This window comes from Megachile rotundata, chromosome 12 (assembly GCF_050947335.1).
Source record: "Megachile rotundata isolate GNS110a chromosome 12, iyMegRotu1, whole genome shotgun sequence".
Classification (NCBI taxonomy): Eukaryota; Metazoa; Arthropoda; class Insecta; order Hymenoptera; family Megachilidae; genus Megachile; species Megachile rotundata.
In genome coordinates, this window is record NC_134994.1 from 4,600,581 (window position 1) to 4,627,443 (window position 26,863).

At 33.0% G+C, this 26,863-nt stretch overlaps 2 protein-coding genes across 7 annotated transcripts in view; both read left to right on the top strand.

Annotated features, from left to right (window-relative positions):
* The window catches only part of Rbp6 (RNA-binding protein 6), a 1,376,067-nt gene extending 1,362,508 nt beyond the window's left edge, over positions 1–13,559 (top strand). For all 6 annotated transcript variants that reach the window (XM_076538305.1, XM_076538303.1, XM_076538302.1 and 3 more), the window contains one exon: positions 255–13,559. The gene's annotated coding sequence lies outside the window, so the exon portion shown is untranslated. The remainder of the gene's footprint in view (positions 1–254) is intronic.
* A 601-nt stretch (positions 13,560–14,160) lies between these two features.
* Vps20 (vacuolar protein sorting 20) lies at positions 14,161–15,557 on the top strand. Its single transcript, XM_003699517.3, has 4 exons — positions 14,161–14,364; positions 14,447–14,556; positions 14,637–15,043; positions 15,132–15,557. The coding sequence occupies exons 1-4, from the start codon at positions 14,299–14,301 to the stop codon at positions 15,176–15,178; spliced, it is 630 nt and encodes a 209-aa protein (XP_003699565.1). The 5' UTR covers positions 14,161–14,298; the 3' UTR covers positions 15,179–15,557.
* The last annotated feature ends 11,306 nt before the right edge of the window (positions 15,558–26,863 follow it).

Below are 26,863 nucleotides of genomic sequence, written 5' to 3' on the forward strand. Positions count from 1 at the left end.
AAATACGAATGAAATATTGGAACGTCGAGAAACTTTCGTGATACGAACGAATTTATCTTTCTGTTTTTTCAAAGAAGATTAACGATTTAAAGAAAATTGAACGTATCACGAAAGGATCTTATTCTTTTGCTTGCCGTTCACGTCCAAGCACTCCAACAGTAACACGATCTGCTTGCGCTATTTTCACGATCATGGCTTTTCTGGGATATCGTGTTGTAACACATCGTTAACAGAGCACGATTTTTTTCCATTAGGATGGACGAGAGGGCAGAACGCAGCACGGTCGACTGACGGTACAATGAAGGATGCATATGCCTTGGACAAATTTTGCACGATGAACAATCTCTGGACAGAAGAGGATGACCATCGCGTATCTTACCATCATCAATAATAAGCGAATGGATCGTGTTTAGGTAGAAGAATAACGGGTTTCATCAGTAGAGGCTACGAGCTTACGGATGCGAACCGGTCATATAATCAACGATATAATCAAGAAAAATTAACACGATCTTTGAACCGTTTAAAGGGAAAATCAAAGATGAAAGCATTCTAACAGGGAAATCCGAATAAAAAAGAATAGGGAAGCACAAATAGAAGATGGGTAAAAAAAATGAAGAAATTAAAAATTGTACATCCGATACGCGTCCAGAAATTTTGCGGGTTAAACGGAATGGAGGAAAATGAGAGAATGTAAGAGAAATGCGAAGGGCAGAAGCTGCGTACAGCTAGATACGGCCGAAACTGCGTATTGATGCCCATTCTCCGACATTAATAAAGAATAATCTAATAATAATGAATTAAATTAATATTATTAATTGCTAAATAATTAAGCGACTAAGTCTAGAATATAAAAATATTATATATAAAATATAAATATATATATATATAAATATATATATATATATATATAAATAATTGATAAAATATTAGACGATAACGTATGATCTTTAGTATTTAAGACAGACGAACGCAGAGGAAGAATACCAACTTACACACGAATATTATTATGATTACTGGTTATCATTATAATTTATATATATATAAATGATTTATATATATATATAAATATATATAAAATATTATGAGGATTCTAATGATTAATAAAAGCAAAAAAGATGCGGATGGAAAGCGGTGAGTGCGCGATGTGAGCTCGCGCGTGCATTCACGCAATATACATATATAAATATATATAAATATAAATATAAATATAAATGCAAATATAAATACAAATATAAATATGAATATAAACAATAAAAAATATTATTATTAGACGCGTACACGTTCGCACCCGGGAAGAGAATATCACCGCGTTCGCAGCGTTCTTTCTTTTTTCAGTTTGTAGGCATGCGTAGGAGCGGAGAACAAGCGTTAGGGATTTTTTCTTTTGAGAAAGATCGGGAATGGCGAGTCGCTAGTCGGCTAAATAGGAAGTTGAAAACCTGTCGCGCTAGGGCGGTCGGGTGGGATTAGAAGAAGACGATGAGGGCACTAGGCATGCCAGAGTGGCTTTGCCCTTTTTTTCTTTTCTTCCTTTCTTTCTTGCGCGCGCGTGTCCGCCACTTGTCAGCGTGCTCTTTGCCGACTGAATGCCGGAATGGCACTTCTCTCTCGCCCCGGCATCGTCGAAGTACTTTTCCCCTTTTCCTGGGTGTGCAACGAGGGAGAGACAAGAGGAGACGAATAAAGAAGAGCGAACGCCGTAGACGCAGACAGACGCGTGTCGAACGGATGGAGTGAAGCTGTTTGCATTACTCGTCGCATGAGGAACGAATAGAAACACGCGAGACCAGATCAAACGGATTCGAAGCTGTGAAGGTCTGTTTGCGATCCGCTTTCGAGACGATACGTATCGATGAGAGGCGAGGAAGGAGAGATTTTTAATTAGATTCACAGGGTCGCGAGACGGGGATCGAGCAAGTGTCTCGAGCGTTTTATCGTCGAAAGTCTGGCCTCGTTCGATGCCGAAACGATGACCGTTGAATTTAATCGGCTATTGTATAGCTGTCCAATCGATTACTTGTATTAACCTCGGTACATACATACATACATATTACCCGTACACGAATTATTGTATCATTGATTTACCATAACGGCATATATACATGATCCTATAGAGGAGGGACACATGAACAACGTTCATCGACACGCATTTCGTACACAAACACATTCACCACCGTTATACAATCACGAAACACACGCACGTACACGTGCAACGTGTACATAGTACATTCTCACGCGTTTTAGACACTAAACGATCACACGCTTTCACACGCGTCGGCGGCTTTTTAAACACATAACACAAACAAGGACAAACACACACACACACATTCACACACGTACACGTAACCGCGACTGAGAGGAACCATAGGTACACCATGGAGTTACGCGAAACAAGATGCATTAATGGAATAAGAAAAAGTATATATATATATATATACATACATATACACACGTGTATGCAATTATTATACCGTGCGTCCGCATATGTACAGAGCGTTAGTTAACGGCGAGATCGCGTATCGCCAATTTAATGCGCCAGTGCGTGAGTAAAAGCGGAAACGAGAGGAGCATGTTTTGCAAAATGGAACGATACTCCGACACGAAGCGAGATTGTGCGAGTCTGTGTGCGAGAACGGGAGGGAGAGAGACACGTGTGTGCGAGAGAGTTATTTAAAACACATTTAGAATTTACTAAACACGGTCATCTTGAAAAACGCCATTCGCGACAAAACAAATACAATGTTAAGTTTAAATGGGGCTAGCGAGGAAAGACGTAGACGTGAGAAAAACATTATATCGTGTAAACGTAGCCTTAATCGCGGAACGACTGGACACCAAATTCTTGCGTTCTTTCGCGCTTCGAGTATCCGTTAATTGGACGAGCTAACGGCGAGATTGATTATTTGTGATTGGTTTAGGTTTTAGCGAACCGCGATGTTTAATTAGCGTACGGGAAACAGGGAGGTGTGATTCGTTGCTCTTTCGCTTGGATGTGTTAAATATTTTATTAGACTTTGTAGCCCTCGAAGGGCAGGTTCGATTTAGAGGCTCGAAGGGCATCACCGAAGTTTGGGACCTCCCTGATTCTGGACGAAGAGAAAACCGTCGACGCGCGTAACCAATTTCGCGTATTGATTCGTAAATTTTGTTAATGTCGCTGATCAAGCCTGTTCCGTGCGATACTGATTATAATCACTGTTATCGGATTCGCCAAGTGAGAGTCAACGAGCGATTAATTATAATTACGAAACGACGGATACACGTGCGACAATTCTAGTACGGTTATTATTGTATTCAACAACAGGGTAAACAAACAAACAAACAAAAACTAAAGATGACCTTAAATTGGGACGCGTGTCACGTCGAACGGCGGCCATTTTGTTTTCCTGTGGGCGGGTGTGCGTGCACGCAAAATTGAAAAGAAAAAACAAAAAGTTCAAAAAAAAAATATAGCACCGAAGAAGAAATGAACGAATGAAACCGAATAAATAAACGAGTCAATTCTTACGAACGTTAGCAATACATCGTCGTGACCATAAAGGATTAAAATGGCAAATAATGATCGAAGAACAAAAGAAAATAACGATAATATATAACGAGTAAACTATAGCGCAAATAAACTACGTATTTTTAAGTTGGTGACGCGTATGCGCACAACGAGTGATCTCGTTCGTTCTGAAAGATAAATGAAAAATAGAAGAAAAGAAAAGAGAGAAACAAACCGTGAAGTATCACCAACCCCGGATGAGGGAGAAAATGGTGAAAGGAACTGCGGTCGCGTGTGTTTCTGACGCTGCAATACCGATTTCTTGCAAGCGAAACAAAATGGTAGCTGCTTCGTTACGCCCCAGGATTAACGATAAACGAGTGTAAAAAAGAAGTTGTGTACGTATCGGACCAAAGGTTGATACATAGGAGAACAATTCGGGTAACAGAAAGGAGCAAGATTAGATCGTCCGAAGGATTACATTACTATTGGTTGATCGTTCCACATAAGCCGATGCCACACAAACGCAAGAAATTTTATTTTAATGTAGAAATTCAGGTTTTAATTTCACAATTGTGTGAATTTTATAATACAAATTTTTTAGAGTAGCTAAACGTATTGATAGCTTCGCGAACAATTTCTGTTACTTTACATTTCCGTTACGTTAGTACATTCGGCGAGAAACGAACGGGTTAAACAAGCGCTAAATAGCCGTGACAAGCGCTTCGAAGCCGCGTTAATTATTCAAATAAATGGAGAGTTGAACTTAATGCGAATGAGGAGATATAGCCGGGAAACACAGGCGAGGCGAGTATGTAACACCAGCTCAAAGAACGTAATGTAATAATGAAATTCGTCGTACGTAGGATTAAGGGACGCTGACGCGCGAGATCGCAGCAAAACAGCAAAATAGGAAACATACGCAAAAAATAGGAACGGTAAAGACAAAGTTTTAAAAGTATATAAGTTATAACTTTTCGCAGTTAGGGTGAAAGAGGTTGCTGAAAGGATTCTGGGTTTCTGGCCATATTTATTTTATTCCTCTTTTAATTATTAAAAGTCAAAACTAGTTTCGTTCGGTAAATTTTGCAAGTTTGTTATTGAGTGAATAATAATAATGTGATACGCAATATTTTACAGTCATTTATTCTTTGGATATCATTTGACATTTCACTATGTAGGATATACGTTTCACTATAAAATTTGACGGAAACCCGGGCGACTTTCAGCCAGGAAAATCCTCTGAAAGAGAGTTATATATAAATATATAAATATATATTCGAAAGAGATCTACGATCAATTATTAATTAAAAGAAAACAAACAAAATAAGAGGAAACTGCGATCAATATACAAGTGAGCTAACGCGAAAAAAGAACAAAATAGAGAAGAAAAGATAGGGGGTGTCGCGAAACTATATAGGATGAAAAAAGGGACAAGAGCAAACAAAATATATGCGAGTGCAGTCCACGCGTTTATATTTATAAATATAAAATACATTAATATTGAAATATTACGTCTATATCTACATCTAGTACATGTATATATATATTTATATATTTATTGCACATAAATATATAAATAAGTATATATAGAAATATAAATATACATATTGAATAATTAAACAAAAAAAGTAAGAAATATATTACAACTATACAGATATATATAATTAATTGATTAAGACAACAAACAGACAAAATAAAAAATACGAGGATTATGGAAGATGAACAAATATATTGAGACATTGTTTTATGCATTTGTATGTATATATAGTTATTGATGTTTTAAAAGCTAATATACTATTGTACTGAACAATTTTTCGATGATCACCATAGATCGCAAAAAAGTCGTACAGGAGAGGGGCAGGGAGGGGTTGCAAACCGGGGTGGGTGAGGGTAGAACAAGGGTTGATAGATATACGCGAAGAAAGAAGGGAAAAAAAGGTAACACGCGATTGGGACGAGCTCGTTGTGCGATGCAGTCCAGTCTTCTTTTCCTTCTTTTGCGATGCTGTTTCATTTTTTACGAGAGGGAATTTTTTCTCCCCGAATCGAACTGTTTCAAATCGAACGCAAAACAATAAGGGGAATTAAATAAACAATTTTTCGAAAGCGTCGCTTGCTCATCGACCGAGCTCGATCACTCGTCGCGCAATTTACATGCTCACACTTCCACATTGTACACTTATGATGAACACACGTACAGACACCTACACTTGTGTATATATATATGTATACACAAATATAAATATAGATATAAATATAAATATGAATATAAATATAAATATACACGCGTATAAGTAATAAGTAATAATTACGATAACCGAGAAAAGGTATATATATACATATATGTATATGTATATATATACATATATTAATACTGCGCGGAGTGAATAGGAGAAAGGAAATGGAGGTCATATTGTAAAGAGAGTGCGAGGAAGATGTTAATCAAGTGAGTAAATCGATTATTGTCATTCCGTGATTGAACGGTGAAATGAGATTAGAGTCACACGAACAAAACAGATCACCATTGATAAAATAATATATAAGTATACAAAGAGACACGAGTGCAGTGAGGTAGCCACTTTCTGATACTTAAATGTTATCAGCTGCAAGAACATTGATTCATAATTATTTCTTTTTGCTCCTATTGCCGTTGTCACGGAAGCAGCGAGTTTCAACGGTTACCAGAGGATAAAAATATTGATTCGAAATTTCTTGTTTAACGCGAGAATTGCGATGTATCGCGGCGTCGTTTGATCCTACGATATTTCGTAAAGAATAAAGCAATATCGAGTAATAATTTAACAATGAGCCGTAAGCGATAACTCGACATAATCAAGCGCGTTTGAACTGTTCACACGCACCAGAGATGTAACACCACAATAAAAGGATAAATGAACATAACCGTTATATTCGCACGAAAGTTCAATACGTTTTACGCTTGGATCCAACAGCAATAGTCGCGTACACGGTCTCGTTCATCATTTTAGAACAATGTTTCGCGTTCAGTCTGTATTAGTATTAACGATAAAAGTTCCATATTCGGAACGGAATAGAGTGGCCCAATCGATTGAAACTTTAGATTTTACGATCATCGTGTTTAATTCTATCGCATTTCACGACTATTTCTCTTAAATACATGCACGCGCGTGTATACACACACACATGTACACATGGAAATACATTTCTCTATCATAGGTTTTCTTACGATACAACGAGAACGGTACTGTTCGAAACAATTGTAAGTACACTTCACACCGAACGAACTCGTCCGAATAAAAGTACAGGAACATACACATCGGTATACGTACACAAATGAAACAGAACGATCGAGAGAGACAGAAAGAGGGGATTAAAACAAAAGAAGTCAATTTCACTTTCGTCTCACGGATTCGTCGATATCGATCCTTCGATAACTTTCTACGCACCCTCTATTTCTTGACTGCTGATATGTTTCCTAGAACGGCTAGTTTAGCGTATATTCGCTGTGCGACACGAATCTGCGCATTTCGTTTTGGTTTCCTCAAATGAAAGCTGACAGGAACACGCGACGATGCGTTCTATCTTATGCGAACAGAGGAAACGCGGCCACGGTGCCACGATATTAAACAAAAGAAAGGAAAAATAATTAAACAACCCCCGTCGCTCTGCGCGCCATGTGAATGGGTCGAAAGAGAGTAATTGAGAGTAAAAGAGCATGAAAGAGAGAAAGAGAGGGAGTGAGTGAAATGAACTCGCAGAAGTCCGTAGATAGATAGACAATTTTTCGAAACAACGTTTTCGTGCATACGAGAAAATCGTCGTTGCGATCTGCAACCAAGTCTGAGCGCTTTCCTCTAGAGTGGGTAGAATTTCAGTGATACACGTTGGTGTAATTATTTAGTTATCCTAGATTGGTAACTCATCTAGGGATCAGATATTGACAAGATATTCGAAATATCCTTCTTGTAGCGTGAAGACACCTTGGATGAGAAATTTTTGATCTTTTTAAATTAAAAATTTTAAAGTCCCATTTTCTAACCTTTAAATTTGCGAGTTCTTGAAGTACCATGCTTTGAAATTACAGAATTTTCGAATTTCTAGAGTTTTGAATGTAAAAATTGCCAAATTTTCATATACAGAATTCGCAAATATTAAAATTTTTACATTTTTTTAGGCAGACATTTTCGAACTTCCACGTATAAAAATTACAGAGTTTAAATTTTGAAATTTTTATGAATTTAACAATTTTTAAGTCCTTATCTATACAAATACTGAAATATTCTGAATTTTCAGTTACAAAGGTCCTAGTTTCCTCAGACCTAAATTTCTCAGATCTGAATTCCTAAATTTTAGAATTTTTAAATCTGAAAATTTAAAAGCTACAAAACCTTAATTTCTATGGTTCCAATTTCCAAACTAATTTCCAGATTCTCACAAAGTTTTCAGTTTCCGAATTTTCGAATTCCAAAATTTCTACATTTTTAAATTTTTACGTTTCGAAAATTCCAAACATTCTAATTGCTAAATTATCAATACTCTGATTCATTAGAAACTAAATTCTGGCGTTCCTAGATTTACCGATTTTCAAATTTCCAAACTTTCAAAGTTCCAATATTTTCAATCTGAAATTTTCAAATTCCCAATATTTTCATTCTAAAATTACTAAATTCCCAATATTTTTATTCTGAAATTTCCAAAATCCCAATATTTTCATTCTGAAATTTACAAATTTCCAATATTTTCTTTCTTAAATTTGCAAAGACCAAATTTCCAATATCTTCATGTCGAAATTATCCAATTCCCAATATTTTCAATATGAAATTACTAAATTCCCAATATTTTCAATCTGAAATCACTAAATTCCCAATATTTTAAATCTGAAATTACTAAATTCCGAATATTTTCAATCTGAAGTTTCCCAATTCCAAATATTTTCATTCTGAAATTTCCAAATTCTAATATTTTCATTCTCAAATTTCTAAATTTTCAAATTCCCACCTCTTCAAATCTCCAAATTTTTAAATCCCAACACCTCTTAAGTTTCCAAACTCACAAATCTTTGAATCCTCAAATATCCAAACCTTCAGAATTTCTGTAATCTTAGTTTCCACCCCCTTCCTCCCTCCCAAATTCCTGAATTCACAAATTTCTGGAAACCGTACCTATATCTGCTACAAATTGTTAATCCTGTTAACAAAGATTCCTTATTTACACAAAACAAAAATTCTAGTTACGCCAATGTTAGTATCTCCGATGTTCGAAGACTTAACTGGTACGAATGACCTTGCAAAATGGCGGACAGAGAAAAGCGTTCGAACAAGGGTTACGATTCGATCGATCGAGTTTCAAGTCAGTTGTAATATAATTGATTCATCGTGATCGCGATTTGAAGTGAAACATCGCAGCTAACTTGTAGAATTCTACTTAGAATCTTTATAGATTCTATAAAGAATATACTATAGAAAATATACTATATAGATTCTACTTATTTTTATTCACGCGTCACGGGAACACGTGGGCTACCAGAGCTCGTTTATTATCATTATTACAATGGTTATTATTATTGATATTATTATATTTTTTGTTTTTCTTTTCTGTTGGTCTATATTGTAAGGTTTATTATTATTATTAATATTATTATCGTGGATCATCATTATTACCAGTTATTGTCGGCTAGTATTATTGTAATCTCGTCCTTCTGTCATTTCCCATTTGTCACAATGCAATAACTTAACCTGTGTTACAAATACAACTCGTCACTGTATTTGAGATGATCGTTTCGTTTCTTCGAGTTTCTATCGAGAACGCGGCTCGAAGAAATCGTATCTTCAAGGATGCCAATCAGAATTCAATACTGAATCAATTTTTAATATCTGTTACAGCTCGAAATGCAAGAATTTTGTGCAATATTCCGCGGATCGATAGAAACTTCGTAATTTGTATCGGCCAACTAAACGGACGTCCAGACGATTTTTTCGAGTTGCAGCTTTACGAAATATGAACATAACCCCATACATATATGTATATACCATATACATAGTATATACGTAAGCGCACGCAAACCATAAAGATTATTATAAGTATATATTCATGTAATTATACGTGCACACGTTTGAACGAGCAGACGCACTGTAATCTGTTAAATATTCTTCCTGCGTGCAGATATGGGTCAAATAGCCACGAGCTTCGATGAAATTTCGCTTTAAACATCGTGTAGTGACGGTAAACGTGTAACATTCTCGATTCGATAGTTAGTTTTTACACTTTTCATTTCGATGTTTAACTTGCAGATTTGTCCATGTTCGATTCGATGAAAACGAAACGAGATTTTCCGTGTTCATTGAAAATAAAATGAAATATTGTTTCCATGTTCATTGAGAACATTCTTTCTCATGTTCGTTGAAAGCAAGATGAAATATTGTTTTCCATGTCCATTAAAAAGATTGATGAACGAATGTTACATTCGACCTTCACACTTAACCTCTTCAGAAACGATTTCTCTATACCAAGAAAATTTTGTGTTACCTATTTGAAATCAGTTAAAATAATAAATACATTAAATGAAATTAATATTCCAAATATCCGCAGATATAGCCATTTATTAAATTTAAAAGTGTATGTCAAAGAGGTTAAGTATCAGTGAGAGTTTACGCGGGTCAATCGAATCGATTACCGAATGAGCAATTTAAATTTTGTAACGTTCGTATAATTTGTACTTTCGTTTTATCGCGTTAATTTATGAAACGGTCACATGTTCAGGTCACACGATGCTCCCCGATATCGTGACATACTTCGTTCTGCCTATTATGTCATCGTCCCAGTTTTATTGCAAATGTTCGGTACCTGTTCGTGCAACTCGTAAAAGAAAACTCGATAGCGACTGTTACGTAACGTTCCGTATCCTTTTCAACCGCTTTTCGGTTCGATTCACCGTCCCATCGTAAGTTTGTTAGAATCGGTCAAGCAAAAGTAGTTACGCGTTTAAATGCCGGTTCCCAGAACGGCGATATCGGTCAACAGATAACGCGACAATTGTCATCGAAATTGTGAATCTTCGAGAAACTCGTACTAATAGTGGCAGGTAAGCGACAAACGATTCTTTCGCTTACTTGTTTGCGTTCCGATTCTCCACATATCGATCTATCAGATCTAAAAATTGTTTTGTAGTTTAGAATTCTGTTCTAGAACAGTACGTGCAGTTGCGGACATTGATGGAAATCAAATTTTTATTAAATATTTGAAAATTTATTGATAATTTTCGATTTTTTGAAATGTCTAGTTACGAGTTTGTAGTTCGCAGCTTTATATACCTATATTTCTAAGTTTGACAATTTGAAAGTTCAGAAATTTGGAAATTTTTAGTTTGCATATTTTTAAGTTCTAATTTTCATATTTTTCTGCAGATTTGAAAACTTGGAGGTTTTTTAATTTACAATATTCCAAATTTCCAAATTTTTAAACTAGAATACTTGAAGATTTGGAAGTTACTAAATTCAAATTGTTAATCTAAATTCTTGAATTTCATTTGCTTTAAATTTATAAATTTCGAAGCTTCAATATTCTTAAAGTCAAAATTAAAAAATGTGTAAATTTTAAATTCTTTTCTTTCAATATTTCTAAACGTATTAATTTGTAAATTTAACGTGTAAATTTCTAAATTTTCAAATTTTTCTAGTTAACAATTTCACAATTACAAAATTTCTAAATTTTCGGATTTAAGTATTTATAAATTTATAATTTGTAAAACCTATTTTTTAAATTTGAAAATTGCAAAATTTAAAAATCTGGAAATTAGAATAAAAATTTGTGTGTCTCTAAATTTCATGAATTTCCATCTTTCCAAATTTCGAAGTTAACAATTCTCAGTTTCTAAATTTTAAAACTTGAATGATCCTAAATTTCTGAATTTCTGAGTAAACTTTTAAATTTGTAAACTTAAAATCTCAAAAGTAGAAAAAACTGTCTTGCCCATAAATTCGGGCACCTGATTTGTCCATTATTGTCCAAAACTTCTTATCGAATGATAGACTTAATTATAAACGAAAATAGTTAATTTCGCAATAATCACGTAAATTTATCAAAACATACAAGCACGTCATTCGTCCCTTTAGCAATGAAATAACGGAAAAGTTTCTGTTAGTACCTTTATCGCGTCGAAACAAACGAAAAGTCTATAAACCAAGTCTGAAAGCAATTCGAAAGTTTGAAAAGGAAATGCATAGTAATCGTTGCGTGTATGCATGAGACCCGAGTAAAAGTTCACGAATTCCAAGACCCTCGTTTTCTCCCATTCGTTGTTGTCGTTACTTTTGTGATAATATGTTTGGTTGTTGTCACGAGAAACAACTGGGAACACCGAGTGTTTACACGGCGTGTTACGAATTCCGGGGGTTCGAAAGGAACTCGTCGTTTACATCGTCGAACTTTAGAGAAGCACGAAACGTAGTTGCGATTATTTGTGTTTAACACGTGGAACGAAGAAAAAGTTTTTAAAAATATTTTTTACGACACCTCGCGAGGCACACACAAGGCAAGGCAAAGCGTGAAAGAACGAACGGAAGCTCGTCGGTATGGTACAGCTTGTAATGAGGAAACTTGCAATATAACAAGCAATAAATAAGCCACTTTTAATTCTATGTATATTAAACAATTATGTGGATGCTTAACGAGATTTATTGAATTAAACGTGCAAAGCCAAGAAGTTAAGACGAGATACCGATTTTACATATTCTTACTAATCGTATAAACGACTACAATACGTATAGCAACATAATAAATTATACGATTATGTATCGATTGAAAAAAAGAGCAGATAAAAAAATGGTAAATAAATAATTATTAACAAACAAAAAAAAAGAGGCGAAGGAGAAGATGAACGACTGCGGGCGAGTATCGCCGGCAGACGTTAATGTCTAATCTACATAAGTACGTAAAGGTTTCAATTTTACACTACCGATAATAATGATGTAACGGTAAGGCTCTATATAAGATATAATGATGATTTATAATAATTATAACGTTGTACAGAATATTTATGAAAGGCGCGCTGCTGGCGAAAGAGCCGCGCGTTTTCGTGTGGTTTCGCGACGCGCGAACAGAAAGAGATGAGACGTGAAATAATGAAAACACGAATGAACAAATGAATAGAGAATTAAGAGAATGTGTTTGCCTTTCGTGTAATCAATAAATTGTTTAACTTATAGTCGTGATGTCGAAATTGTCGGGAAAATTTTCATGCAACTAGGCTCAGCGAGCGACGCGCGACTCTCTATCCAAAAGCCGCCAGACTATAATGGATGTTTTGTAAGATAAAATGCAAAACGATCGCGGATTATACCGAGATCGCGTTCAGAGAAATGTATAGTCGATTGCGTATTCGAGATTGTTCGACGATTACGAATTAACTCGACGACGCCTTTCTCGACGGAGGTAATTAACAAAAAAGTGAGAAAAGAAACAAAAAAAAATGAGAGAGAGATGAATGAAGGATATGAAAATCGTGGCTCTTTTCTTCCGCGAATATGTTCGAGCGTAGTGACAAATGCGCCGTCGAAGGACGAAATTGCGGTCCTTGAGTCAAAACCCGAGGGCAGGAGATAACAAAATGATTAAAAAAGGAAAAACAAAGAAAAAAAATTAATAAACAAGCGAAACAAAAGATAGAAAGTGAGAGAATTTATCCGCCGCGTGTGTGTGGCGTAAGAAAGGGCCGATAATCTAATTCATTGTGTATGTATACAGACAGAAATAAATATAATATTGCGATTATAAATATTAAACTAATAAAGAATAACAATATTGTACCCCTCTGTACATATAAATATATATTATAATACGATGATTATTACTATATGATTTATTATAAATATATATACATAAATATAAATATATCTCATGAATTCACATTATTATGTTTATTATTGTTTACTTATTATTATTAAAATTATTATCATTGCGATGATAATGAGAATGATGATGATTATTATTATTATTATTATGATAATATTATTAATATTTAAGAAAAGGTTCACAACGTGCCGTGTGTATGTGGGAATAAAATATATAATATAATGGACATTGTTCAATTCAATCTAACGTCTTTGTTGTTTCTTCTTTTCCCATTTTTCTACCACCTTTAAGAACACGTATTACTCCTCTTTATAGCTCAATTATGTTTGCAAAATAAAATATTTATTTTGAATATTTAATGTTTAAGTTCATAATTCAAAAGTATCAAATAAATTTGTTAGCTAATAATTTGTTACTCTTTTTAGCTATTTTTAGTTTACGTATAAAAAATGGTTTTACTGCCCTACAATTTTTAACCCCTCAATTTTTAAGTTTTCAAATCCCTAAATTTTCAAGTTCTTAAATTTCCAAAATTTTAAATCTGAATATTTCTTTATTTGTAAATATCCAATTTTTTTAATTTCTACGAGCGCAAAAACGAGCGGTGCTGTATCTTCTTTCACACGCATGGCCCCCCCTAGAAATTCTACTACGTCCTCCATTTTCCATTCTATAAAAAATTGTAATACACTTATAATCTGTTGTTAAATTGAAATTAGTTATTAATCGATTTTGCGATACAAATTCTTATATTAATAATCATAAACATATAATTAAATTAAGCTTATACCATCTTTCGCGCTGTATTTTATACTTTAAACGAGACTACGATTATCGATAGGTCGATTAAAGAACATGGCGCTATCCAGAATGCGTTCGGTTATCATTCTCTCAAGTGTATCTGTCAAAAGTGATATGAATTTTTATTTACGCGTTGCATGACAGTTTAGTTAGTAATCTTGTCTATTATTTGAAACGAAATGGGTATTTTTTTTGCGAAGAAAAAACCACCTAGTCGTGTTACGGAACAAGATAAGGCTATCTTGGTACGTTATTGCACGCATTTTCTAACCTCAAAAGCTCTTATTCTAACTACTAGTTGAAGTATTATTCATTTGTTTTTGATAGCAATTAAAACAAACTAGGGATAAGATCAAGCAATATCAACGAAGAATTGAACAAAGTCTTGAGAAAGAACGGTTACTTGCAAAGAAACTTGTACAGAATGGGCAGAAAGAGTGAGTATGCACTCTTTATATTAAAATTTTTATGCAAGTGTTTGCAGTACGTTGAATAATTGTAATGAATTTGTGTGTAGCCGTGCCTTGCTTCTTTTACGGAAGAAAAAGTTTCAAGAACAGGTATTATCAAAGACTGATGGACAACTGGAAAATTTGGAGCGTATGGTACACGACATAGAATTTGCACAAGTAGAGTTGAAAGTCATTGATGGTTTGAAAGTAGGCAATGCAGCATTGAAGAAGCTTCAGGACTTGTTATCTATTGATGAAATCGAGAAAGTTATGGATGAGACTAGAGAAGGCATTGAAAAACAAAAAGAAATTGACGAAGTCTTAGCTGGAGAACTCACAGAGGAAGACGAAGGAGAAGTCGAAGCAGAGCTGGATGCTCTTCTAGCAGCGGAAGTTAAAGAAAAGGCACCTGAAATACCACAGGATGTAATTTTACCAGATGTACCAGAAGAATTGCCAGAAAAGAAGAAAGGTATATTATTAGGATATCAAGAGATCAAAAGATGAAAAAAAGTAAATTGTATGCAAAATTTTAATCAAACAATTATTTGTGTTTTCAGAACGTACAAAAGAGAAGACACAAGAAGCTGTTGCTCTTGAAGCATAAAGTATCATTAGTGAAATTTTTACTTTATCTACACTTTGCACAGGAATCTGTGTACATATGTACAGTATATTGTATGTAAGGCTCAGTGTGAATAATTCTTACGTTGAGATAATTAGGGTATAACTGAAAGAATGGAAATTAATATTGAAGACTGTTTTCCATTATAAGGCGCGTGTACATGATTTCTGTATTGTGAGTATAGGTTTTGAACCAACGGATGTGCAATTGAGGCAATTGTACATTGCTTTTTCATATATTACATGTATCATGCCTTGTATGTACAAATACCTTTTTATCTTATTATTGGCCTCTCTTTCATATAGTTACAAAAAAGGTGCAAAAGATTGAAATGTTGTAATAAATATGATTTTATTTAAAATGTGCTGCTTAACTTATTAAATTCCTAGTTCAATTAATCATTTAGGATTAAGGCAAAGTTACTAAGTACAATGAAATATGAAAATATTATTTTTTATAAATAAAAGTTTAAGAATAATTTGTACAATAATATTTGGTATTGAATTACAGATTCTCGTATATAATTTAATTACGGATTCACTTCATTCAATTATACTTAATTTACTTCTTATATTGTCGATACAAAATATTGAAATGTTTTGTGTATTGCAAATTTGCATGACCTCTTTCTTTTTTTCCTCAATCGAACGATACAGACTGTAGATAAATAAAAGAATACATTTTATGAACCAATGTAAATTATTTAGAACCAGATAAGATAAACTGTCTGTTAAAGTGTACTCGGTTAAACTTTACTGTCTAGAAAATATGATATCTATTTTATGAACACGAAAAATTACGAAGTAATTAATACCGTATTACGAAACAAAAGAAAATAGCGTGATCTTCCTCGATTGTTCAGGTTACATCGTGACCCAAATCTACGAAATTATTTAATGATATTTGCATTGGCGTTAAATGTATCAGTTTTCAGATAAAGCAATTTTGTACACTAGAAAATAAAACATATAAAAGTGTAACGAAAAATTGAAAGAATCAAATTAATACAGAATATAAAACTAAATTTAAATTATTGTTGTCTCAGTTAATTTCATGATTTTATAATTGCTGAATTAGGTCTTAAATTTTAAATACTCCAGTCGTGCAGACAATAAAATAAAATTTAATCAATTAAGGCGCAGATGCTTACTTCATATTGTAGAAAGAACATCATATGATAATTCTAGCAATTGTGCTTAATCTACATAATTAGACAAACTTCGTAGTTGTCGTAGACAGTTCGTATTAAATGTCACGCAGGTTGTAACAATGTACTTGTGTTTGTAGTTAATAAAAATTTCGTATCTCATTAGTATCTCTTATTTTGCGGTCAAGAACATAGAGGAAGTAACATGGACTGTCACGTAATGTTTAAAAAATTTCAAAAAATTGTCCATTTTCGTTAGATTTTTATTACGTAATTTAAAATTTTGTTTGCTACTAAATTAGAAATCCATTCAGTATTGACGATTTCTTTTTGATACAAAATGACATAAATTATTATTACCTTTAACCGTATAGTTAAACTGCCATATTATTTCCTGAGTTTCGCCACAGACTTTGTTTCACCTGTTTTAATGCGTATAAAATAAGAATGTATGACCTCATACGAGAAACCGAAGGCGTTCACACTTATGATGCACGGTTGTTGATGATTGTTATTAGTACTGCAGCAAAAAATGTACATATGTTTCTATTCAGTAGCTATAATGTAACAGTTTATCTTTTTTATTCTCAAAAAAACACGGAAGTTATTGTGCAATCAGTATTCAATGTGATCTTAGCGTTCATGGATACTTCTTTTATTCTGAAAGTTGCTATCAATTTCGCTTGTTTCTGTATATAGCGGTAATAAATATAAGACTATTTGTAAGCGCAGTATTTGCACAAAATTTGTATACAACACACTTTCGACGAGAAAAAATATTTGTACAGACTGTAAAGATTCATAATAAATATTATCATTCATAATTTAATCTTTGTTTATATTATAAATAACAGTTGAAAATAATTCAGAAATTTTTGAAATAAATATTAGTAATTTAATTTAATTGTGATAATAAGTAAAAAACGTCTTATTGAACGTACAATGTATAATTGTAGGCTTGAATGGAAACTCATCCTCCATGATTCATGTTGAACCATCTTCCATGAGTTAGAAGAAGACGTTAATCAATAATACCGATAAACACTTAGTATCGTCTAACTGTTCCTTTTAATGGCTACCTTAAGTTTATTTACCATTTTCTTTACATAATAATGTAATTTCATTGTTAATTAAATAACCCTTAAATTCACAGTTTAGCGAATTACATCCTACAGTATGCAAAACTCGGTTTGTAGTTTTTCTCTGATTAAGCAGTTAACAAGTTTCGCAAATACAATCATACATATGATCTTCTATTTGTCTAATTTGTCGTACAAAATTAAGATCGTATATAACACTCCTTTGACACCTGCTGAACACACAAGATATTTTGTAAAGAAGAGTAAAGTCAAGAAAATGAGTTTTATTGAGGAGCAAATAATGGTTGTTTTTAGATTCAGTCACTTGTAATCTTCAAGGTTTCTTTTTGTTATTTGCAGAAGATTTCATTGGTCTGTTATCAATTCAATTTCTTTTTATATTGTCTATTATTTTTATTACTGATTACCTAATTTTTAAATATGTTTTTGAATTGAAGTGTAAATCACATGAAGATATTATGAAATATGTATTTGAGTTACGGTGAATGGCGTGTAAAATTATTGAGCATGCGTCGGTAAAAATTATAAGTTGAACGTCGAAGTTAAGTGCGATCATCGATAAAACCATTGATAAAAGCCGACAATATCGAAATGTTATTGACATTTTATCATATTGATATCATCGTCAAGATACTAATGAGTATAAAGGGAAGAGAGGCGGAAGAGATTGAAGTGGTAATATTCCCATATCCTTGAAAGAATTTTCATATCACAAAATATCTGAATTTCCAAATTTCCGTAGTTCCTAAACTATTTAGTTTACAAACTTTCAAAATTATAAATTTGTAAATTGCCCGATTTCTAAATTACTTAATCTACAAACTTACCAATTTGTAAATTCTTAAATCTGCAAATTTTCACATCTCTGAATTCGTTAATTGTTAAGTTATTTAATCTACAAATTTTCTAATTTCTAAATGCGTATTCTTCATTACCTAATCTATAAACTTTCCAATTTCTAAATTCGTAAATTCCTAAATTACCTAATCTACAAATTTTCAAATTTCTAAATATATGATTTTCGACATTTCCAAATTTTTAAATATTTAAATTCTAAAATCCCTTAACCTGGTATGACTAAATCCGGAAGTCTCGAAATTCTAAAACAACCGAAGCTGAAAAATTTGTATCTTTATTTAAAAATGATACTCACTTTAGAAATCCCTAAACTTCGAAATTTGAAGATTAATGAACTCCTATGTTTCCGAATTATCAATCTCCCAAATTTTGAAATAATCATGTTTCTAATTACATAAATCTTCAAATTCTCAAATTTTTCAAATCTTTAAACTTATAAATTTGTAAACTGAAAAATTTACTATGCAAAAATTCACTGGTGTGGCTTATTTTTTATTGAAATTTGTTTTATCAAGAATTACATAACGATTAAGTAACGATAGAAACTACAAGTCATAAGTAACGATCTATAGTTAGAATTTGACAAAGAATTATAAAATGTGGAATATAATAATTGCAGATCGAAATCAATAAAATATAAATTGATTGAAAAATACAATATGTATATACACATATACATTATATTCATATTTGTATAATATACAAATGATAAGTTAATTGCATTCTGCTACAATAAAACTCAATAACTTTTTTTTATTGACTTGATCGACATATCCTTAAAAATCAATACTGCATCGATAATTGACAGTCGTGCCTCTAATGAAAATCCTAGATTATCGATTAAAGAATTCTTTGTTATTTTACATTCGAGTAAAGTTGTTTCTGCATTTCAGACCGAATTTCCACCGAAATCACCTACGCAGACTACAAATCTCTTTGCTTACATATTATTCCAGCGACCTCCTTTGTGCACAACAATAGTTGCATCTCTTGCCTTGTCGGAACGGCTTTGTTGCAAGTTGTGGATCTCGTTTGTACGAAGGAGAACGTCGTCTGAATAAGCGATGTTCGATGTATTTAACAGCGTCTCTCGAATCCAGATAAGACCAGCTTACGGCGCCAAGAACAACGTTCAAATTGTTTTAACAAATCACATGGCGCCTGCTAGAATCGTTTTAGAGGTTCTAACGATTAACACGATTTCATTGGTCAGGGACGATCAACCTGACAGCTTAATAATCATCTTGATCGAATAATAATGATCTATAATCGAGTATTATCGATACATTGTGAATTCGTTGCCTTATATTGATCCTCGAACGGTTTCAGGAAGAGCGTTATCGGAAACCACACTTCGACCCTTTTATCTTATTATGTCTTCCGATATGATTTAGATGTATTCATTGTATCAGTTTTATAAACAGTTCTACGCAAAAGTGAGATAATCTCTATAAGACCTAATTCTTTTATTGTTAAACATAAAACCAACTGCTTGATTTTGTATGGACGTGCGGCTTTTGCACGTGTAGATGTTTAAATTTAATACAACGTAACAGAGTAGCGGAAATAAAAGACTGTGTATTTTCTTTAGGTGTCGATCAGAAAACAGTTTATATATCACACATCGACCGTGCGATAACAATGTGTTAATAAATTTTATCAATGAGACACCACACCTTTTCGTACATTTTTTAATCGCGTTATTTGATCGTAAGTCGAAGATTAGATATGTTCGGACATGTTAGTCGAGGGGATTCATTACGCAAGAACATCAAATTTTCTGAGGAATTTAACGCATTCGACGTCTGGGAAATACAGGGAAATTCGCGGAGGCCAGATGCGCTGGCATTGATTTTCTCGTACACACGGTACGCGATCCTGACGGTAAATTACAGGAAGTATCGCAGCCTCCTGATATTTAAAATGACGCCCGTACGGATTCCGTATTTAAAACCGGATGACCTTCGTGAACGAGAGAGACGAAGAGAAAGGAAGAACGGCCGAGGAACGGGATCCGTTGACTAACCTCCGCTTCGAGAAGCCTTCGCTTCTTTTCCTTTTCTTCTCGAGCCAATGTATCGCCCACTTTATATCCTCTTAACTCCGTTCAGGCGAACGACACACCGTGTGCGTCCTACGTCATCAAACAGAAATAACGGTTTCGATTTTGATTGATACCGTTTTTTAGTTGATTGCCATGAAATTTAATTTGTAAACAATGCGGGATTTTGATAGAAAGACGTGAATAATTTTATTTATACTATGACTGTATCTTGACTTACACAATTTCATTGTTATGTGATCTTTAAAATAATTGATTTTTAAAAAGATTGTAAAATTTAATGTTTTAATACCAATACAAGAATAAGATTTAGATATTTTTATTATTGAACATTTATCAATGGACTGTTGCCATTTTTAAAAAGATTGTAAAGATTAATGTTTTAATACCAACACAAGAATAAAATTTGAATATTTTTGTTATTGAACATTTATCAATGGATAGTAGGCATTTTTCTGATTAAGATGAAAATAAACACTAATTGATTTAGACAATACCGACAATTTCGATTTATACGATTTTGATTTACATCTTGATTCACACGCTACTTCATTTATACGGTTCTTAAAATAACAGATATAAAGAAACTAGTAAATGTGGACATTTACCAATGCAAGGACAAAATTTATTTATTCTTGATTTTTTCGTTATATAACTGTTATTAATAGATTTTTGACATTAAAATGAGACTAAACGCTGTTTAATTCAGACTATATTTACTGGTTTAATTGACCATAATTTCGATTTACAAGATTTCGCGTGACATAATCTTGATTTACACGCTACTTCATTTATACGATTCTTAAAATAACGGATATAAAGAAAAACTAGTAAAAATGAACATTTTAATGCCAATTCAAGAATTTCTGTTTTTGATTTTTATTAATATATCCTCGTCATTTCTGTAATTAAAATGAAATCAAACACGATTTAATTTGTACTGCTCATTTTCATATGAAAACGATAATTTTACCAGCAATAGAAATTATGTGTTTACATTGCATAGTAGCGGTAATTATATTCTAAGCTTGTTTTCTTCTAGATTCTCCATATGTGTTATTTTATCATTTAGAATGACGTGATATTTGTTTTACAGATATGTACATTTATTATTAATAACAAGTTGAATGTATAATAGAATCAAAAATGAATAATCTGCTATTCATGTTATTGTTATTACTAGACATATATACAAACATGATATAAATATTGCAAAATTATATTGATATAAATATTCATCTTATTTTCTTCATTTACAAATAGAAAGACATCATATGCTATATTATATGGCAGAAAGTCAGTGCAATATTTTACAATAGAAATATCTAACGTGGAAAATTTCTAAGTTTTAGGTAACATTCTAATGTTTTATTTGCGATGCAGCTAATAAGATAAGATATTCTTTCTACAATCGAGTAATATTCTACGCAATTGTTTTTACGCGAAATCATTGTCAGCAGTCCACCAACGAACGTTCATAAAGATACGGTTAATCCCGTGCACGATCATTTATTGATTAAACTGTTTGACTTTGAATTAAATTAGGAACCCCTGCGCACATTAACCATTTTGAACAAACCGATGAACTTGATAAGACATTTTTGAAACGAAATATCCGGTTGTTACACATTATTGTTATCGTGGCAGAGGTGTAATAAACCGGCAAACACTGATATCAAAAGCAACGTCTTTATTTCTATTCTACGTTTCTACTTGAGGCGAAGAACGATCGTTGTTTGTCGCTCGGCAAACTAAACAACAGTCAACGCTATATTTAAACTCGTAAATCATCTCACTAGACTTGGCGTTATCTGAACGAAATTTTCAGCGAAATTGCGTCTGAATTGTTCCCTGTAAAATTTCTGATACACATCGTACATTTGCGGAATTAGAGCTTCCTCAAAAATTGGGGACGTAAAGAAACGTGCGTCAATTTGACAATCTTGAAATAAATGTTTGCGATTGTACATCAATAGATATAACTGAAATGTCAATTCAATGTCTTGCAGAACGTCATTCAATATCTTGCAGAAGGTCATCAGCAGTTTGCCTTAATTTTATTCAAATGAAATAGTACATTTTCAAGGCTGTTCTATCATTCATTTTCTTTTAACGTCATTTCTAAATTATAGTGCTCGTTGAATTCTTTTCGGCATCAGCTGCTACAAAGTTAAAAATATATGGTCCCGTTTAAAATATGGACGATTTTCAAGACTTTATGATAATTAGAAAATGTGTTTATATAAGTCGTTTATTTTGAAATATTATTTTTGAGGCAGTCCAGATATTTAAGGGCGTTTCAATAAAATTGATGAATATTGTAATAGACAAACTTTTTGTATTTTGTGGTGTTAGACAATGTATGTTTATTATCTTATAATGTTTAAAGAGTTGTTTCGAAAAAAACTAAAGATTTTGTTATACCAAAATGTTCGTGCCTCATTTCGAAATTTAATGAATTCTTGTGATCGTTAATTCAGCGAATATTTCAGTTGCTCAGTTATGCTTTTTTTAATATTTCTAAATCATTTTGGTACGAATTATCTTTATATTCAGATCTTGATTCCAGGATTCCAAGAATCCAAAATTCTTATCTGTAAACACAATAAAAATAATAATTCGTTGGAAGTATATTATTGGTGTGACATTATTACCCAGAAAAGTATTTTTATTTTGTTGTTATTACCTACCAGTTTCTTTTTCAGATCCAGTTATAATTTTCGTTGAAATAGAGCTATATTTTTTTTAAATAAAATAGAGTACAACTCGTAATTAATTTTTGAATAACAGTGAAGTTTGTAAGGAGTTTTGTGCACATATACTGACACAAGTATCGTGTCAGATTTGTTTAGCACGCTTTAGGAATTGAACAACAGTTTACTTGCAAAATAATAAAAATCAGCAATGATGTTTAGATAGATAGACCTATCTATCTAGATAAATAGACCTATCTATCTTGTGAGACCTGTAGATCCCGGCTCATATTGAGGTTATGTCACCAACATTATACAATTTGTAGTTTCTACAAATCGGTATTATACTGGAGATATTTTGTACCATAATATATTCGGCTAAAAATAATTTCAACCTAAGATGGACTTACATTACTTTCAAAACAAACAGATTTCTAATACCATTAATTACCCAAACTCCATTATCCAAATATTAAGGAATTTGAATTATTTTGCCTGTAGATGGCTTACAGATAAAAATATAGTATTATCTAGTATTATCACTATTTTCATTTTCTTTAAAAATAAGCTTGCCCAACTATTAAAATGAACGCCTCGCACCTTCATTTTTGTTCTTCTGAATATTATTATTTTTCTCCATGTGTTTATATTGTAAAAATTTTTTCTGTGTGTTTATATCATGATATTTATCCCTTTGTATAACACTATTGTTCTGCTCAATATTTTCTTCCACCATTTAACTAACAAAGAAATTTAGGCATTTCTCATTCTGTGAATTATCCAGTATCAGTATACTATTTAGTCAATGAGCGACGAATAAAAAGCGTGACCAGTTAGTAATTAAACTGGAATGTTTATACCAAAAATGTTTGCATATCACGTGGAGAATGTAGCTACTTAGGCGAAATCTAGGGGACCCCAAACAAAAGTTCTAATTACGCCAATGGTATCGTACGACACGGTAACGCCATCGTTAACTGGAAAAGAATCGGTGCTAAACGGTAAGATTGACACTTCTAAGTATTCTCGGTTCGCTTCTATGTATTGAAAGAATACCGTCAGCGACGTTTCTGACCGATAAAGTCGTTCTACGGTATTCTAGAAATAACGATACGATAAAAGAATCCGCGTTGAGATAATAATCATTACAGAACATCAAACGGAAGACATCTGAAACTGGATGCAAATTAGTACAAGTCACTCGTTCCTTCGATGGTAAAATAAAATCACCGATTATCGTTTGTGTCGATCAATTTTTTGTGTCAGCATTAGAACAGGTTCTAGCACTTACCTGTAAAAGGATGTAAGAAATATTGTGGTTAAAGATGAAAGAGATCCTTGCAACGAAGAAAGTGGAAGAGCTACATCTTTGCAAGGAACAAGATATTAATTAAAAAGAATATAATAAAAAGATAAACGAGAATAACTAAAGATTAATGTATTTATGTACAAGTTTTTGTTTTATTTTCCTCTTTTCATTTTGTTGTTTCTTATTTGTGAGGGATCTTTCCTGTAGTCGATCATAGATTATGAAGAATTAAAACGTAATTATTGCGCAATAATATTGGACGTAAATATTAGACAGCTGTAATCAGCTGACGGTGCACTCCTATCGATTCGTTACGAATCGTTGAACTTTCTGGAATAAACGAAACTGATAACTCTTAATCTACTTTTGATAAAGGTCTCATTACAAAATGATCGCTTATTCAATTTATTCAATTTAGTTGCTGTTTTACTTTTTAATTTATAATTAATAGTTATAACCTTTTAATTTATATTAATATTTTAAATGACCCAATGTAGTACGACATGAGATAATTCCTATTACATATGTGCACTCGATTTTGCTCGATGGGGAGCTCTTTGCTCCCAGAATTCCCATTAGATACCTTTCGGTATTTTCGTCAATTTTTGGGGGCGATTTTGGCTTATTTAAACAAAATTTGATTCTCTGACAAAAAGTCGTATCTGGTACGGTTTGATCTGTACATTTGTATACGTGAGTAGAGTGGTCGGGATGGTTTTATAGTATTTTTTTTTGTACAGCTTGATTATTTCAGTTCTTAATTAAACTATTTTAAAATTCAAAGAAATTAACAAAATATGGAGGCCCTAAAATTATCTAGGGGTTAAAGTTGTTACGTTTAAAATTTTTTAAATTCTACAGTTATAAAATTGAAAAGTTTTAAAGTTTCAAAGTCTCAAAATTATTAAATTCAAAAATATTCAAAGTTCCAAGATTCCACAGTTAAGAAATCTTAAATTATAAAAATTTCTATATTTCAACATATTAAAATATAAAAATTTTAGTGTTACTACCACCTACTATAACCGTCATTAGATTTAACCGTTCACAAGTAGGGGTACCTTTTGCACCCGCGCTAGTTACGGTCCTGCTCTCAGTGATCCACCTTCCACGGTGAATTACTCATTGTCAGATCCGAAGATCACGTTTTTTGTCCGCATATCAATGCACGGAAATTGAATATCAAGTAAACATTTCCAGTGCAGTCTGCAACTTTCATCTGGGATTTGCCTGCCGTCACAGTATGTTATTTTTATAAATAAACGTGTCACTGCTCTATGAGATACAACCTCCTGTTTTTCTCGCTCCGCATGTTTCTTCTGGCTTTTACTCGAAACGGAAACAACAATTCGCGTTGCGATAACTGCAACAACGCCCCTAGTCGACTCAATTGCCCGATGCATCGATTTGCATACATTCATTCACCTTCGTCGTTGTTCCTCCGCCGGATTTACATTGAATCACTTCTAAACTCACTGGCTTGATTTCTGGCGTGATATATCGCACAATGTGTAACAGTACTGTACAACGGGCCGTTCCTGTTTTTTCGAGAATTGCGGAAGTTCCGTGAGAAAAATAAAAATGTTACGTTATTTGAACGAGACGATGTTACACTTGTGTAAGGATAGATTTCACACAAAAAAAGAATGTTTCAATTTTCAAACCTTTTCTGTTTGGTAAAAGGGTAAATGTAATTATTACCTTTGCGTATATAAGGGATCTACATTATTTTTGTTTAAGCGACACCTATAATGTATATACATATGTACACTATAAATATTATGTATTGTTTTGTTTCTGTTATGTTCAGTCCGTGAAATAAAGGCGAGTAGTACGAACACGTGCGTAATAAGAGTTCTTGATTATAAAAGTAAAACCTCTAAAAATCAATTAATAACACTGTTGTTTGACTTCGTTTCGTCACCAAGTTAAAAACAAAGATTGTCTCCTCGTGCTTTGCGATTCTATTTATGGGGAATTTGTTGGGATGACTAGGTTCCACATGGTCCCGTTACCATCCTGGCCACGACACACCAACTGCTCGCATTTAACCCGGGTTTATGATAGGGCTGTCGAAGTCGACTATGGTTACCGTCATGTCGGCCATGAAACCCCATCGCTTACTCTTAGGGCGCGTTTACATTATGCCAACTGGCGCTAGGTACCCTTGCCAGTAGGTTGTCGAATTTTTGCGTTTCTTGCTTTGCAAAGAGTATTATTGCAAAAATAAAGCAAGAGAGAAATTTGGCAATTTGTGGGTCTAACTGAGGATTTAGAGATTTTTGAATTTCAGGATTTGGGATTTTGGGATTCTGGAAATTTAGCTACTTGGGAGTCTAGATTTTTAAGGATGTAGGGATTTGGTGATGTACGGATTTGAAGATGTGGAGATTTGGGATGTGGGAATTTCAGGATTTTCGAATTTGGGAATTTAGCTATTTGGAATCTAGAAGTGAAAAGAATTTAGAAGTGTCTAGATGTAAAAATCTAGAATGAAA

Coding starts and splice junctions, on each gene's coding strand:
- Vps20 (XM_003699517.3), top strand. CDS start 14,299: ATGGGTATTTTTTTTGCGAAGAAAAAACCACCTAGTCGTGTTACGGAA. Junction 14,557..14,636: donor GTACAGAATGGGCAGAAAGA/GTGAGTATGCAC, acceptor ATTTGTGTGTAG/CCGTGCCTTGCTTCTTTTAC. Junction 15,044..15,131: donor ATTGCCAGAAAAGAAGAAAG/GTATATTATTAG, acceptor TTGTGTTTTCAG/AACGTACAAAAGAGAAGACA.